Genomic DNA, 16,885 nt, shown 5'->3' on the forward strand with positions numbered 1-16,885 from the left:
TATTTTAAACGCAGAACGATTCTGTGGACTTTTCTAAATACAACAGTACAGTTTTATAGGATTGTGTATGTTTGAACGTGCTAAAAAAATTGTTTAAGCGAACAAGATACCGCCAACAAGATGCTTTTCAACTTTCGACTTTCAACTTTCCCTGAAACGGGAATAAAAAATCACAAAAAATATGATTCTTTAATTCTTTCAAATTTCGTTCAAATAGTTAATTCAGCCTTTGCGAACAGAGGTTTCACACCGGAAATTGTACAATTTGTTGAAGTAATTTCACGGATCGCCGCGGTGTGTTGTCGGCGATCACGGCGATTACTTCGACGAGGGAACGCTTAAAAGCCTAATTGCCAGGGAACAAACCCGTTCGTTACAGCTAAGGCGTCCGATCGAAGCGGGGACGCGAGCTGGATAACAAACGGTCGCTCGTTATTTACTCGAAGCGACGCATGGACTACCAGTTGCAGGCTGTAACAACACGGCTGGAATCTGTTTGGAACCGAAAAAGGAACAGCATGATAATATTTCAAGCGTGGCAACGTCACGCGACATGCAAAACAAGACCGTCAACTGCAACGAGACTATACATTTGCTGCTCTCCGAGCATAATTAACGAGGATGAAAACAGCGCGCTGAACGCCCGTCTGGCGAAATTTATTTTAGTGTTATTTCAAGGTCAAAGGTTATGGTATAGTAGGTCGTTGAACTCGTCTCGACTCCAGTTGGATTATTATAAAGTCGAAAAAATATATTAACAGTTCAAAAATCGAGGTGATCTTCATTTTTTTCAAATTTCTTATATTGGAATTTGTAGAAATGTGAATATTGATGAACTTCTGTTGGGAACATTTTCTTGTCGGATAATCGGAAATATCTGAGAAATCGTGCTGGCAGTGCTAAGTGGTCTAAAAAGTGACTTTCCGAATGTGCTTTGTGTTTTATGATTTTTTACTTGCATGGGGGAAACGTCTTACCGTCGACCTCCTCGAGGCCCATTCTTACGATCGACGCTCGTATCTCTGCCTCCAAGACACCGTAATCCACTTGCTTCTCTTCTAACAGCGGGAAGAGGTCCGACACGATGCCTGATTTCAAGGGAATTATGTCAGCCGAGCCATGATTTCGTAAAGTTTTACAATATGTCTGTGACATCAGTTGTGAGTGAGCTAGTCAATTTTCCCCACGAAAGAGCCACTCGACCTTCTCCGCGAAAAAGAGCTACTCGAACTTCGATATTCTTGTAGAGCGTCAACAGACAAATCCAACGAGTACCATAACTATACCATTATGATCATTTGACCTCGAGATATTTGTGTCTGAAAGTTAAGTTTTTTATTCCTTCGGATACAAATATCTGGAGATTAAATGGTCACAATGGTATGGTTATGGTACCCATTGGATTCGTCTTTTGAAGCTCTAAAAGAATATCAAAAGAAATATATAATGTGTCGATTAGCAAAACACGCAAGATCTAGAAATCTCGTAAAAGGAATGATCTAGTGAATAGACTTTCCCTACCATTATTTGTGCCGTTTAAAACAATATTACTTTGTCCTGAACATTTTTTTTTCATATAGCAGTAAATGAAGCTGATATTTAGATGTTTTATTCCATTTAGCTAAGACACCCTGTATATACAACGTTTCAAAGAATTTCACCGGAACGTTTCTTCTAAATAAAACTTCCCAGAGTTCGTTTTATTTCAGTGCTTAAAATATCAGGCGCCTCTTAAATTATCTATCCCGGCAAAACAGAGAGATCAGACGTCAGCCTAATCCTCGTACGACAGTAAATAAATGGGAGAAAATCTAACACACACAGAGTTCTGGACAGAAGCTGCTTACCGTTGAACAACGTTAAATCATCTTTCAGGAACTTGGGCACGTTCACGTCGCGCAACGCTCGTAAACAGATCTGTTGCTCGTTCAGGTCCGGCTGTTCCCTTTTCAAATTTCCCGCCACAGCGATCACCGTCTTCACGGCTCGCATGCCGAAGTCGTAGTGATCCTATCAAAGACGAAAATAAACCTCGATGATGGACGCGATCGTCTAGATGTTTGTTGTACACACGGTAACGTGAATCTGCCATAAATTCGGGCCGGGCCTCTCGAGAGTCGGCGTAGCTTTCGCGTGAATTATGGCGGACGCCCGCTCGAAACAGATACACTTCGAATGATCGAAGACGAACGGAATCTACATTTACATTGTAAACATCCTCGTGTATGCCCAGCTGTGAAAATATTTGATCGCTTTTGATCGGCGAATAAAACTTCGCTTTTTCAACCAGTCGACAAAAAGGGTGGCGGCATTGACAATTATTCTGAATCAAGTTTTTTTTATGGTGATCGCAGGGTTGGCTAGAATTGCAGCAAGAGTAAGTATAGTTTTTCTATTTATTTTGCTTGGACACGCATGAATTTTCGTAATTTGTTGTGTGAGATTGATGGGGGTTCGAAACGGACACCCTGTATACTCAGGGTAATTTGACAGAAATCGCATGGAAATTGGCGAATGCACCCATTTCTGGCAAGAAATAAATTTTCAACGATGTCCTTTTGTTGAACAGATGCTATCTTGGATAGTTGCGAAATGGACACCCTGTATATTTCGGGTAAATTGACAGTAATTGCACGGAAATTGGTCAATATAACTATTTCTTGCGTTGAATTAATTTGCAATGGTATCTTTTCGTTGAGCAGATACTATTACGAACACTTACGAAATGAGCACGCTGTACATTAAGGACCAACTGAAAATTACATAGAATTCTATAATTGTGTTTTATATGATAAATGTGCGATGAGAAAGACCTTTCTCTCAGCGGAGCTTAACATAATGAATAAAGTGGACACTGATATAAGTACATAAGTACAAAGTCCTGCATGAGTCCTGCAAAGTCTGCAGAGACCTGCATGCACGTGGCGTGCCCAAGACTGTCAAACATCCCTTTCGAGCGAGGATCGATGTAAAGTAAATTTTCACAGGGCAAACATTTTCACATATTTAATAAGTTTCTGGCGAACGGAAGTTGTTCCATTAGCAATGATACAATAAGCTCTCTAGGTGGTTCCAAGCGAGTTTCCACGGTACACTTGCCTGCGTGCTGAGCTGCTCGGAGCTGAGCTTGAATGTAGTTGTTATTTTAGCTGCAAGGGTCTTTGCTTCGGAGAAACCATAAGAGAACAGCGAAATTTCCGCAATCAAAGCGTAATCTGGCACCATCATGGCCACGGGGCGGAACAGGGCTTTCAGATTGTCTGGAAGTTCGGTGCGACCGGCGTATCCGGGATTCATGGTGATGAACACTGCGCAGGATGGCTTCAGCATGATCTCCTCCCCTTCGAACATGAATCTGAAACGGGAATTATCCAATCGTTTTGTTCGTGCACGGATACATCATTCCTTTCGCAGGTGGAATTGATTAATTGATAATTTGATTGTTGGACCGGTTGGATTAATTGATAGATTGATAGGCTGGTTGGTTAATTTATAGATCGATTAATTGGTTGATTGGTAGATTGATAGGCTTCCTGATGAATTGATAAATTGATAGACTGAGAAATTGCTGGTGTAACTGGTAGACTTATTGATATAACTTATTGAATAAACAACATAATACGATCTGATATGCATCGACAATTAAATGAGATAAATTACTGTAAAATATGTCGAATAATAGTTGGACATGTAACTGTTTCACTTTGATTCTAGAAATCCCTGTTTCATTGCCAAAGTTGAATTCATGGAACGTGAAAGGTCATTTTCCGGGGAAAAGGTTACATCGAGCATCCCCCGACATGTCGCTGTTCGAAACTCACGTGTCAACACGCATCTGTTGCGCCTGTTGGATCGTCATGATCTGCTGCGCGATCACCGAGAGCACCTCGATGTCGATCCTGTTGAATTCGTCGAAACACGCCCACGCGCCGGAGCTGAAATTCGTCGAACGGAATCGCATTTATCGATCGCGTGTTAGTCATGTTTAAATTGGCTATCAGGTTCTCGCTTGTTTGCCCGTAAACTTTGCCGGCTTTTGATATTCGATCCGCCGACGAAAGCATGGTGGCGGAAAAACGTTCACCCATAGAATGACAATGGGATTTTTTCGTTCGAGTCCACCCGTTCGAACATAAAGAGCGTGACTGCGCTTGAATAATGATTTTCCAAACGTACCAGTCGGACCAGACATCAGTATGCCGTACTGATTCTGTATTTTAAGATACAGAATATTTTATGGAATATTTTATAGAAAATTTTAAAATATAGAAACATAGAAAATGTAGGATATTTTAAAATGTGAAATATTTTATAGAATATTTTAAAATTGATTGCAGAATTGCAGAATATCAGATGCGATATGTTTTCACGCATCATTTCTAGAATTTAAAGACAGCTGGGGAAAATATCAAAAAGTCTAAATCATCAAGAATTTATCGTAGCAACTGTAGCATCATGTAACTGGGATCATACAGAAGCAAACTCATAATCCATCGTCGTCCCCGAAGGGTTATACGTGAGAATGATACCTGTGGCTGACGACGAGTCAACAACAATGTTACCTGGCGAGACCCTTGAAGAACTTGCCCATGGACATGAAGTCCAACTGGTCGGAGCAGTTGAACACCACGCATTGGATCGCGAATGCTTTCGCGAGATCTTTCGTTGTTTCCGTTTTACCGGTTCCGGCTGGGCCTGCAGGCGCACCGCCAAATTTCAAGTGTAAAGCACCTGTCAAGGTCAGGTAGCATCGATCGGTTAGGGGTGTGATCACCAGCCTGCCAGTATTGCCCAGATACTCGTACCTTCAACAAGCAAGACCAAAACGGCTCCAACAAAAGCAGTCTACAAATCCTGGCATAATCGAAATGACAAATGGAAAAGTTTCTGGGAGTGACAAATCAATGAAATAAAAAAGATGTGCGATAGTGGTAGCCATAAGCAATGTCGTTTCATAAGACTTCGAACAATTCTATTCTGTTTCTGATTTATCGGTTGATAAATTGATAGATTGATTGACTGATAAACTGGCTGATAAATGGTTAGCAAATGCATTGATACATTGATTTATTGATTAGTGTATAGATTGATGGATTCATGAATTGGTGGACCGACTAACGTAGTATTTAATAGACTAATCAACAGATTGGTACACGGCTAGCTAGATTAATAAACTGGCGAATTCATCGCTACGTTGTTTGATAAATTTACCGAAAAATCACATCCGTGAATAGGATGGCAATGTTTATGAAATCTGAGAAAAATGGCATCACTTTCGAATACCCCTGATGTAATATGTTAGGAGTCTTTCGTGGCTCGCACGCTAATTTGCATTCGTTTCTACTTTTTCGAGATTCTGGCAGGCAACGAATTAGTTCAGAGAGAAGTCGTTGTACAGGTAGAAACATCTGTTCAGACACGACTTACCCATATGGGAATTCGGCGTTGACAGCCCTCACTTTCAGATCAGTGTCATCCACCAAGTAATACCGCAGCTGCGATATCCAATCGAAATCGTTTACATTCGATACGCCCTCCTCGATCAGCTTGTGCGTGACATCCCTCGCGTGTACTTCAATCGTGATCACCGCTTCCAGCATCAGTCTTTGTATCTCCGTTTGATGGCCACGGACTAATTCGCGCAGATCGTCTAGCTAAGAGTGAACGTCGTTTCGTGACAAGGAACGAGATGTGTGTACAATAAACAAATATGCTAATATCGCTTTAGTACATTGTATTATTTTGTACAGAATCAATCGATTGAAAGATTGCTGAATTGATCGATTAATCGATAGTCGGACCGATGAATTGATTCATTCACAAATCGATAAATTGATTGATTGATTGACTGGTTAATAGATTGATTGAATTGGTATATGGATGGATGGATGGATGGATGGAATTATGGATTGATAGATTGATGGAATGATGGATTGATGAATTGATGGTTTCATGGATGGATTGTTGGATAGATTGATAGATTGATGGACTGATGAACTAGTTTAGCCACCGTTTCAGAAATCTTAGAAACGCAAAGAAGCAATTTATCTCCATTAATATTTGACACCATGGGCCGTGACGGTAGCAGAATCTAACAAACGTAGGTCTACATGGAATGAAAAACGACCTGAACATTAAGATATACGTTACGTCGCTCTCATAAATTAACCGTAAATGATGACAAATAACCGCGAGATACAACCTAGACAAAGGAAGAAAATAAATGTATAAATCAGAGAGGATAAAGCAAACATACATGACCCAGCATCTCCTGGTAATACTGACGAAGTCGGTTCCCGCGGATGGCTTCTTCAACGTGCGCTGTCCAGTAGGCCTGGCCGCAACAAAGGGTCACCTGTCCAGGCCACATGTAAACCCACTGTTTCCGCGGGCTGATCTCCACCAGCTGAAGAGCGTCGTGAATGATCTCTCGGATGGTGTTGCGCATCACTCGTTCGAGTTCGCCGAGCCAAAACTCGACGCTTCTCTCGGGATACATCGGTGGCCTCAGGATGACCTCCTCGCCCTCCGCAGAGTACATCCTCGTGATCTGAAGATCTTGCTCGAACCGGACCATCTGAATGTTCTCGAAACACTTGCGGAGGTGCGGCTGCACCGCGTGCACGTTCCTAGCCTGCGCCAGGATCTCCAACAGCTCCTCGTCACTTAGGAAGTAGAACCGCGGAAACGCGCGACGTTTCACTTCCAAATAATTCGCTAGACCCTTGTGTACCACCTCCAGCAGGCTCTGGCACTCCTGCAGACTCTCCAGCAGGACCCTGTCCGGACATATCTTGATGATCTGCTCCCAAAAACAGGCAATTATTAACAAAATTCCTTGCGAGACTCATAGCACGTGACACAGATGATCTGTGGGAATTTCTTCAAGGAAGGACTTTCTAACGTGTGTTTCGAGAAGGTGCAATAGTTTTTTCAAGCAAAAGCATCAATTCGATTCGAAGATACGGCAAAATATCAGGGAAGTGTCTACAGTGAATTCTCGTTACGAGTCAGTGCCAACCTTACGATTTGGAGTCAGTGGAACTACCCACGCCACCGCGGTGACGGGCCAAAGCTCGAGAGCCGTCTCTCGAGCTACGTGCAACATTGTATCGGAGAAAGACATTTTCTCACTCTTCTTGTCACTATCGGTTAGTAGTCATAGGCTTATGACTTATAAACGGATGTGACTCTTAGGTTTCCAGCGTGCCCTGTGTATTTCGAATGCGACGCTCGGCGAGAACTTCAGATTTCGTCTAAGAGTCAGTCGCCAGAACCGCGCAACTGACTCCTAACGAGAATTCACTCGTAGTCGTTTATCTAACAGAGCATGAATTCAACTTTTTTCCTTTCGCTGTCCAGCTCCCGAGTTCTCCACTGAAAAAAATTTGTTCCTCTATGTAAACGATGGTTGGAAAACAATTTTTATTTTTCTCCGGGTTTCGTTCGATACTTAATGAAAATATTGAAAAAGATATGCCCGACTGAGGATGTTCTGGAAATTCGATACGCTTCCGTCAGTGCTGCTCTCGTCAAGTCAGCCAAGCAGAGAAATTGAATTACGTAACTCCAATCTGGAATCGGGACTTACGTAAGGGCGGTCGTGCGCGTTTTTCATAATCCGCCTCCAGTTTCGTTCCATGGCGTTGTATTTTCTCGCTTCGGAGGGTAATTGTGTGCTGATATCTTCAGACGTAAATATTGGCTCCAAGTACATCCACTCTCTGCAAACAATTTCCGTTATCGCCCGCCAAATATTTAACCGCGATTCCCCTTTGGGACGGATCCCAGGTAACCGTCTTTCACCTCTGAACCTCCATCCAGAGGAGGAGCACTTCCTGGGTTAACTTCAGCTTGGTCTCCCATTCGTTGATCTCGTCCTCGAAAGCGGTTTTCAGAGGGCTGAAACTGAGTTGCTGTACGCCGAGGATGTGGTTATCCAGCAGCATCATCGTCTCCTCCGAAACTTTTATAATGTATGTACCTACGAATCGAGAAAGAGGGACCTGCCGCAACGACATTCTTTTCGACGTGTTTGCCTTCCGCTTTGTCTACCGAACGGTACTAATATACTCTGATAAATTCAGATCTTTCTTCGAATCTGTAATATTTCCTCGGCGATCATCATAGAACTTTGAATTTGAAAAAACATTCTTTGAATTGACAAAGTAACTTCTTCTCGCGTAGTGGACATTGAAAATTGAAGTATTTCATGCTGGGTTCGCGAAGCTCCTCCCACCGGTCCTCATTGGTTCCTAATCCCTCCCGTCAAACCTGTTTCTGTATCAACCCATCGAGTCTCATTAACCTCCTGCACCAGTTTTCTTTAATACCCCAATTACAAATTTTTCTAATAAAGGAACTCATTGCTTCTCACGTCAATTTATTAATTTAGATGACCCAATGAAATGAAATTGCCACAGTGTTTGCTTCCAGTCGACGCAGAACACGTATCAATTAAATTAGAGCGACTATAGATTATTTAGAATCCGTTTTGAATAAAGAATTTATAAATAGAAAACATTTCGTATTCGTCGGATATGTATAACAACAAGCGTTAGAAAGTTAACCCCGCCATATACTTCTCCTAACCCCCTCCCACAAATTCCCCTACGTAGCCCCGCCTCTAACTCTCGTCAAGCCCGCCCACTTTCATCGCAAGCTTGCAGCTCGAACACGTTCACATTTTTCATCTCTACAGAGTTAAAAAAGCGCGGAAAGAGCGTAGCCCTCATAAAAGTCTCGTTCGGATGGATTTTTAATGAACCATCGTAAACGATATTGAATACCGTTCCCGTCACTGTCGAGCCAATCTATTTCCACAGACTCACCGGTGGTTTTGTACGGCAGTACCTCCATGACGATCGGCTCCCATTCAGCAATCATTTTGTTCAGCGTCCTTTCCGTGGCGTACTCTTTCGCAGCGGTGTCGGCCACCGTTTTGACCAATTCCTCGAACTGTTCGATACCGAAAAACAACAGGGATCTGAACGTAATTGCCGGGGTCAACGCTATTTGTATGCCGGTTTGCGCGCTGAGCAATTCGAAATGCCGATCCTTCATTCCCGGATCACGGAGGGATTGAATCAATCCAATGTATGGCTTAAACTCGTCTATACGGTCCCGAATCGATATCGCCACAGCTTGCACCTCTGTCCAAAGATGAAAACGCGGATTGAAATATAGACGACACCGATCCCGTGTCACATCTACACACTGACTGAAAGACCAGACGGACTATATTCGAACCGCTCTAACTTGGCGGTGAAATATCGTATAACGATCCAGCTGGTCTTATTTTAAGGCTGGAAACTTCTACTTTCGTAGCAATTTCTCACGTACTGGGGTGTTCCTGGAACGCTCTGACGGATCGAGTAATCGCCCGATACATATCGGTAGCGAGGGCATCCACTTGGCTGCCGTCTACGTTCATCAGGGGATTGTCCATCCACACCTCGTGCCATTTCAGCCAATCTACCAAGTTCAACGAATCAATACCGAAGAGTCATACGAGTGCAGCAACCACGGTGATTGCAGTCTCTCGGAGGAACGAAGAAACACCTGTTTCTCACGAGATATTCGAACCCCTGGAATCCTTGCGCCATACACACAAAGAAGAAAAATGAAAAAGAAAATTAATTACTGTCGTCCTGCGCGGCTTCCGTGCCGAGTCTTATCGCATTTCATATCCATATACAGGGTTTCTCAAGTAATATCACGTTCGTTCGTTTACCGTTGTTGGAGATAATTTCTCCGAGCAAAGTTTCCGAAGGAGTATATGTAACGGTGCAAAAATCTTTTCTCAAAGTCATCGGTATAATTTTTTTAGTGACAGCCTATGTATTTTCTTAGATATTCTTGTAGAGCGCAAAAAGACAAGTCCGAAGAGTACAATGACCATGCCGTTTCGATCACTCAATCTCAAGATATTTGCATCTGAAAGGTAACATAACAGATGCTTTCAGACACAAATATCTGGTGATTGAACGATCGAAATGGAATGGTCATTATACTCGATAAACTCGTCTTTTTGTGCTCTACAAGAATATATAAGAAAATACATAGGGCACCGTTAGAAAAATACCGTTGACCCTGAGAAAATATTTTGCATAAAATGATCGGAACAGTATGGTCGTGAGGATCGTTGGATTGGTCTTTTCATGCACTAAGAGAATATCAGAGACAGTATATAGGGTGTCGTTTAGAAAGATTCAGATGACCTTGAAATCTCGTAAAACGAATGAGCTTGAGAAGAAATTTCTTTACCATTATAGGTACCCTTTGAAACAACAGTACATGAAGCAGATATTTAGATATTTTATCCCATTCAGCTGAGACACCCTGTACACTATTACAGGTGCTGAGAATCCGATTAAATGCATCTGACGCTTTAACGCTTGCCTGATGCGGTGACCCACAAGTTTCTGTACGGCTCAAAGTCCCTGATGAGCTTCTGCAGGTGTTCGAAGGGCGCCACTTTCATGCCGAACAGCTTCTGCCGTTGGTTCAGCAGCAGACCCGTCTCACGACACTCGGTCATCGCTTTCCAAACGCGTTTCACGTCGAGCGCGGTCTCGTGTATTCGGTTTATGTCCGATTGCAAGCCAATGTTCTGAACGTTGCCCACCAGCGTGTCGATCTTTTCGAGCAGCAGGACCTCGTCCTGAACCTGGATTCTATAGAATTTCTCTTGCTCCTCGCCGAGTTGCAGGTTCGTTTCTTCGACCTGTGAGAAAGGAATGAATTTTTCGTCAAATGGAATGAGTATTCGCGGAACATTGAACGAAAATTGGACGAAGGCGTTTCCGAACGAAGTCGAGACACGTTTAAACAATGGCAAACAATTTCGAACAACTTCGCACGAATTCGAATGACTTGAAACCATTGAACGTTCACCTGCAGCTGAATTTGTAGAGGTGAACCGATGGCCTCCCACTTGGCCTCGAAGTCCTCGTCGGACAGGTTCCACCAGAACGTGTCGAGCACGTCGAAGTCCAGTTTCAATCTATCCATCTTGCCCTCGAGTTCTTGAACCCTGAGCGGTATCGTTTCCATCCACTCGCGTATTTCGAAAATGTGCTCGATGCTCTGCGGTTGCTCCTTCAGCTTGATTCTTATCTCACGGTACTCGTCCAAAATAGTCTCAACTTCAGCGCGCAACTTTTTCGTCAGCATTTCGAGCAACCCTGTGGCGCAGTCTTGTCGTTTCTGCATCAGTAACTGCTTCAATTGTTTCACGGTCACGCTGAACGGACCAATGGTGATCCGGCTCGGTAGTTTCACTTTGAGGTTCTTCATCATCGTCAACTGGAACGTGATTGTGTCCTTTATGTCCACCGTGGTAAGGTCCTCGTCCTGCATGAACTCCCTGTAAACGGAGGCAGAATTCAAGACGTAAATGTGGAGAGGGAACTTCAAAGTTTATGGGACGGACCGAGGAGAGTTGGGGCGGGGCTAGAAACAATTCAGGTAGGTCTAGATAAAATTGGGGAGGAGCTAGAGACAATCTGGGGCGGGGCTAAATATAATTGGGTGGAGCTTGTTGCGATCGGGGCGGAGTTACACAATGCAGTGCATCCAAGTACAATTGGAGTGCAGTTAAATAATCGGGGGCGGTGTTAAGTACAACTTAAGCTAGCTGCAATAATCTCAAAATTCGTACTACGACTTACTCAATGTATTTAGCAACGTCAAGGTTGTACAGCTCCAGGAATCGATTAAATTCCGCGGCGTATGCATTGAGGGGAATTGAGGACGTCATATAAGCCAACATCAAACGTTCCCGTACCCAGCACACCTGCTCATCGAGCAACCCAACCGAACTCAGGAAGATGTCATTGGGGAATTTTAGCGCCGGCAGCAGAAACGGATGTATCTGCCGAATCTGGTGGCTGCTGGCCACCGCGTTGTCGTACAGCTCCACAATGGCTTCCTTAAAGGGCGATTCGCGTATAAAGTACGCGAATAGTATAGAACATTCTTGTTCTAGAAAACTATTAGCTGTAGAAATTTAGTACGTCATCGGAACAAAGATACATCCAAAACCAAGAAAACAAATTAGAAGCATTGTTCAACCAAAATCGTCGTAACTTTGTTATTTCAGTGAATATCAGTATCAAATTTTGGGAAAGCATTTTTAAGCTTCTATATTTTTAAACAAATGCAACAACAAAAAATCCATTTTTTCTTTAAGCAGTCGCGTTGAGGCGTTTTCCACGAACTCACTGCAAACTGTTCGGGCGCGGTGGAGTAGACTGGTTCTTTCTCGGTCATTTGGACCTCTATATTGAATATTGGTTGATAGAGAGACTTGAAGGGGCTGTCGACGAAATTCTCGCCCCAGACGTATGGTTTTTCAATGCCCAACACGCACAGAGCAGGATTCACCAAACTGTCGCCGAAAACCGAGATCGAGCTCTGCACCATCACTCGCAACGCTTGCTGCACAGAAATTTTGACATTTGAGCCCACGCGATAAAAGTCTTTTTGCACAAATAAAGTCTATTCCATTAAACTGAAATTGATCGAGCTTAAGTGCTGCCTGTTCTAACGTCTTGCAGCGTCTTTATTTTGTTTAAATATTCACAAAAACGTTATTATTTTCGTTAAACGTTAAATATTTTCGAAAACGTTCGCAGTTGTGTACGAAGCCTTATAACATTATTATTATTATACTTGACTTTGTTATTATGACTTTACTATCTTAATGATGTCGTTATTAGCAGTTATTTCAAACCAATCTGTGCACGTGTACAATACAGCGGAAATGGTCTGGTCCGTGAAACAGGAAGCAGCATAAATATGATTGTGAAAATGTTATATTTATGCTGGGAAAACGTGGAAGTATACTGAAATCTCTTCTGAATCTGAATGCTTTTTTATCTGCTAATAAGATTATATTTTACAGGTATGTACATTTTTTAAAAAATATTGAAAATATTAGGTTCAGAAAAAAAAGTTCGTTCCACCTAAATAAGAATTTAATATTGCTGAAGACTGGAAGGAGACATATTCTTACGAATTCGCAATTTACAGGTCGTTTTAAAATACCCACAATGTTTTAGACCCTGCCATAAACTCCTCTTGGCCCCGCCCACTAATCTATTCATCTTTGCTCATACCATTAGTCCTCGTTAATTTTCCTTACCTCCTTCCCATTGATTCTAGTTAACTTCACCCGGTAATTCTGCTTAGCCCCTTCCAGTAATTCTTTAATATTCCTCCCATAAACTCCTTCTGACCCCGCCCACCAATTCTCGATAACTCCTCCCATCTATTCTTCAATTCACCGATGCTTCTTAACGTAAGTTCCTCCCACTAATCCTAGTTAATTACACCTACCAACCCTTCTGAGCTCCCACCTCCTCCACTAGTTAATAAAACAGAACCAATTTGAAAATACCATAACTCTTTTTACGGTTAGTTTACCTGCATTCTCAGCGTGGCAAGGTTCATAAAACGGTGCAGCTTCATCACATCGTAAACGTCGTGGACTTTTTGATCCAGATTGAACCAACCCTTGCCAATGTCTCTCAAACACAACCTCACGGAGTGCGTAATCTTCTCGAGCCACGGCTCTTTCAGATTTTTAACCACTGTGGTGATAGCCAGGTACTGCATGTCCTCGAATTCCCATAGCTTCATGGTCTTGCCGACGTTCGAGGCAAACAGGCTCAACCCGGACGCATACATGCACTCAACCACGACGCAGGACATCGCCTCGTAAACTTCTCTCATCACGTACAGCGTGTACCAGTGCCAGAACTTCTTTGTTTCCTGAACAGACAGACACCTGTTTTAATCCTTTGCGTTAATTACTTTTTTATTTAGAACACGGTGGCTAATAAAATTAACACGTTCACTGTCCAGGTCTCCTATGGTATCCTATGGAACATTGAAATGCTCGGTCCACCTTGTCTACTTCTAATTGTTTGTCAGCTTTAAACTGCGTATTTTACTTTTTTGTTTCTTTTTTCGAGAATGTTGCATTTCAGCTGACTAACGTTTCAACTTTTTAACGAACAAACTTTCTTCGAAATAACAGATAAAAATTCAGAACAAATTCAATTTAGCCATGGCTCGCGAGTAACCAGAGAGTACTCCCGTACCAGTTAGAATACAATTACTGTTACTGTCACAGTATAAAACTTCTTGAAACTACGAAATGTGTGTGTGTCTATATCAAACTTGACTTTCTCGAAAACCAGAAGTGCGAACCGGAAAAAAACCAGAAAAACAGATGCAGAAGCGCTTCAGAATAGAGAAGAGTTTACTTGAAAATTCTTCATGCCAGTATTGATCTTCCCCTGTTTAGGAATCCTCTCCGGCTCGACGCTCGGCGTCCACGTGATGAACTTAAACAGTTCCGGGTTCCGCTCGATCATTCGCCTCCACATGATGTCGCACATCGTTCGTTGATAATCCAACGAGATCTCCTCGAGCAGCTGAAAAATATCGCTGTTGAATCCGCAACAGCGCCAATGACTTTGCTAATGGAGGGGTGGATGCCCTTCGAGGGCGAAGGTAATCGAACGAAGGGAGCAAAAGTTTCCAAATGAGATTCACCCTCTTGTAATTTCGTTATTTCGCCGGCGCGTGCCTTCGACAATAAAACTCGAACTCTTATCTTCGCGGGAGAAAGTTCCAAATTGCCGGAGAATAATTGACTATTTGTCGCCGATCGTATCAACGACGAGATTTAGATAATTAGGGAAGTTCGAGCCAGTCACGGTGCTTTGGATTACCTTGACGTGAAATCGATAAAAGCTACCGCCTAGAATCAGTTTCGTTAGTACAAAAATAGCGATACCTTTGTCTAGGCGCGTTTATCTCGATTTTTCCCTACATTGTTCAATTTATTTTGAAAATTAAGAGTCCCAAGCGAAATCGGACTGTACCACGCGACAGAGTAGATCTTTCTTCAACAATTGTCAATAACCATACTTTTTTTTTTTTAATCATGCAAAAGAAATAAGTGACATGGTCTAAAAGAAACGAAGCTACGTACAGCTGACATAACTTTCTTATTGAACTTCATGTCTCTTCGGGTCAAAGATTTCTGAACAATGGCGTCCTTTTCAGCTTCAGTCATAGATTGCATGCCATCTAGTTTCATGCAGTCCAAATAGAAATTATACCTAAACGAGAAATCCCGAAAATAAATCGAAAGAAGAAAAACTATAGTTACATTTTATTCAGAATGCGGTATCTTATTCAGAAGAGTCCAAAGAATGTTGACTATAATAGTGACTAAACAAAAACAATGTTACCAACTTTATAGATTCTTCAGCAATTCTCCTGTTCTCAATGGCCACAGCCATTCTGTTTGCGAAGATCCTCGGATCTTCCGCGTAAAACCGGATGTAGATTCTCGGGATCGAGTACCTCCGTTTCCTGCTGTCCAACGTGATCACCGACCATAATTTAGTATCATAGTTATAGTCGGTCACGGCCGCGTTGCACCAGGAGAACAAATTTTCCAGCATGTGGCTCGCCTTGTCGAACTTCCGTTCCTCCTCCTGGAACGTTGGGACGAAGACAGTCGCGGGCAAAGGAGACCTTTTCCCGTCGATTATGCCGAGGTTCAACCAATCCTCGATCGTCCTACGCCAATTGAAAGCATTGTGAAAGCATAATGCATTCGTGACGAAGCATTGATATCATCTTATTATCCTCGTGAAAAGGCAGCGTGTCGCCGCTTCGCAATTTCTTTTCTTCAACTACATTTATTTCTTTGATTACTCCATTCTCTTTTTTCGTTCTTTCTATTGCTATCTCTGTATATTGCCCTGTATTTTCATATCCTGCTAGTTTTTTACCGCTCTATCTCTCTGACTTGCCATATTACTATTTTTTTTATCTAGCTACTTAACTGTATTGCTGTCCCTATTTATTTCCACCTCTCTATTTCCTTATCCTGTTAATTTTCCACCGCTCTATCTTTCTATCTTGCTATCTCCTTATCTCTTTATCTTGCTCTATCTTTTTATCTTTCTGTGTTCCCTTAGCGATTCTTTTATATGTTCACAGTTTCCCTCTACACGTTACAATCGACAATGAAAATTTGTCATTTTACCGTACCTGCAGTCGTATTCCTCGTCATCGAACAAATCCAACGGCAAGATATGAACTGTGCTAAATAAACCATTAGTTTCTTCCCGTGTCAGCAGCGGCAGAATGGCGGACGGTGGTAGCACGTCCTTGGACTTAATACCGATCGCTTCCAAAGCATCCTCGACCCTCAAGCTTCGGTATAGTTTGCGTCTCCTTTCCATTTCAATGTTCCTCGGCAACCGCTTCGGTTCGACGTTTAACTCCATCTGTACTTTTGGCGTGAACGTCTCCGCCGGGAACGACTGTACGGAAAAAAAAGAATTCTTTCAAGCTTCGTTGCGCATCAGAGAAACCTCAATGCGGAAAGCTGCACAAACGATCCCAACGCTTCCAAAGCTGCACAAACGTTTCCAGCGCTTTCGCGACATTGGAGAAACGGTGTTTTGTATAGAGACAGAATAGAGCCTTCTATCTTATTATAATTCCTCTATTCTTTTGTTTGCTGTGTCTGACGAGTAAAAATTACTTGCCTGCTACCTACATTGACATGTTTTAGAAAATTAGAATGTATCCACAATTTTCAGACATCGAAAAATGCTTTGAGATAAAGACGAAAAGAAAAAGAAAACGAATAAACAAAATCGAAGTGTGATCAATGTGAAAAGTAAAACATTTAAAACTGTCTCGTTTCGCTTTTCCTAGCTCAATGTGACGGGTATGTTCGTCATGGAATGAAAATGAATTACTTGCTGTATGCATACATTGAAGTTTTTATTCAAGTTAGAATGTATTCGTTTATAAAATGTTAATCCATGTAGAAAGAGTGTATGTT

General features: G+C 42.3%; 2 protein-coding genes across 2 annotated transcripts in view; both read right to left on the reverse strand.

Annotated features, from left to right (window-relative positions):
- Positions 1-14,440, reverse strand: part of LOC143355506 (dynein axonemal heavy chain 1) — a 114,290-nt gene extending 99,850 nt beyond the window's left edge. The window contains exons 1-17 of the mRNA XM_076790344.1: positions 14,274-14,440; positions 13,429-13,776; positions 12,226-12,441; positions 11,673-11,932; positions 10,897-11,368; positions 10,402-10,726; positions 9,343-9,474; positions 8,832-9,152; positions 7,807-7,984; positions 7,592-7,724; positions 6,257-6,802; positions 5,428-5,654; positions 4,563-4,805; positions 3,822-3,935; positions 3,100-3,355; positions 1,848-2,010; positions 978-1,088 (exon numbers count right to left, since the gene is read on the reverse strand). Of these exons, the coding sequence (XP_076646459.1) occupies positions 978-1,088; positions 1,848-2,010; positions 3,100-3,355; positions 3,822-3,935; positions 4,563-4,805; positions 5,428-5,654; positions 6,257-6,802; positions 7,592-7,724; positions 7,807-7,984; positions 8,832-9,152; positions 9,343-9,474; positions 10,402-10,726; positions 10,897-11,368; positions 11,673-11,932; positions 12,226-12,441; positions 13,429-13,776; positions 14,274-14,408 (4,180 nt within the window). The 5' untranslated portion in view covers positions 14,409-14,440. The remainder of the gene's footprint in view (positions 1-977; positions 1,089-1,847; positions 2,011-3,099; positions 3,356-3,821; positions 3,936-4,562; positions 4,806-5,427; positions 5,655-6,256; positions 6,803-7,591; positions 7,725-7,806; positions 7,985-8,831; positions 9,153-9,342; positions 9,475-10,401; positions 10,727-10,896; positions 11,369-11,672; positions 11,933-12,225; positions 12,442-13,428; positions 13,777-14,273) is intronic.
- A 642-nt stretch (positions 14,441-15,082) lies between these two features.
- Positions 15,083-16,379, reverse strand: LOC143355517 (dynein axonemal heavy chain 1-like). Its single transcript, XM_076790376.1, has 2 exons — positions 16,081-16,379; positions 15,083-15,603 (listed from the first exon to the last, which is right to left on the reverse strand). The coding sequence occupies exons 1-2, from the start codon at positions 16,317-16,319 to the stop codon at positions 15,210-15,212; spliced, it is 633 nt and encodes a 210-aa protein (XP_076646491.1). The 5' UTR covers positions 16,320-16,379; the 3' UTR covers positions 15,083-15,209.
- Between the last annotated feature and the right edge of the window lie 506 nt (positions 16,380-16,885).

Source organism: Halictus rubicundus, chromosome 7 (genome assembly GCF_050948215.1).
Source record: "Halictus rubicundus isolate RS-2024b chromosome 7, iyHalRubi1_principal, whole genome shotgun sequence".
NCBI lineage: Eukaryota > Metazoa > Arthropoda > Insecta > Hymenoptera > Halictidae > Halictus > Halictus rubicundus.

Coding starts and splice junctions, on each gene's coding strand:
- LOC143355517 (XM_076790376.1), bottom strand. CDS start 16,319: ATGGAGTTAAACGTCGAACCGAAGCGGTTGCCGAGGAACATTGAAATG. Junction 15,604..16,080: donor GACGAGGAATACGACTGCAG/GTACGGTAAAAT, acceptor CAATTGGCGTAG/GACGATCGAGGATTGGTTGA.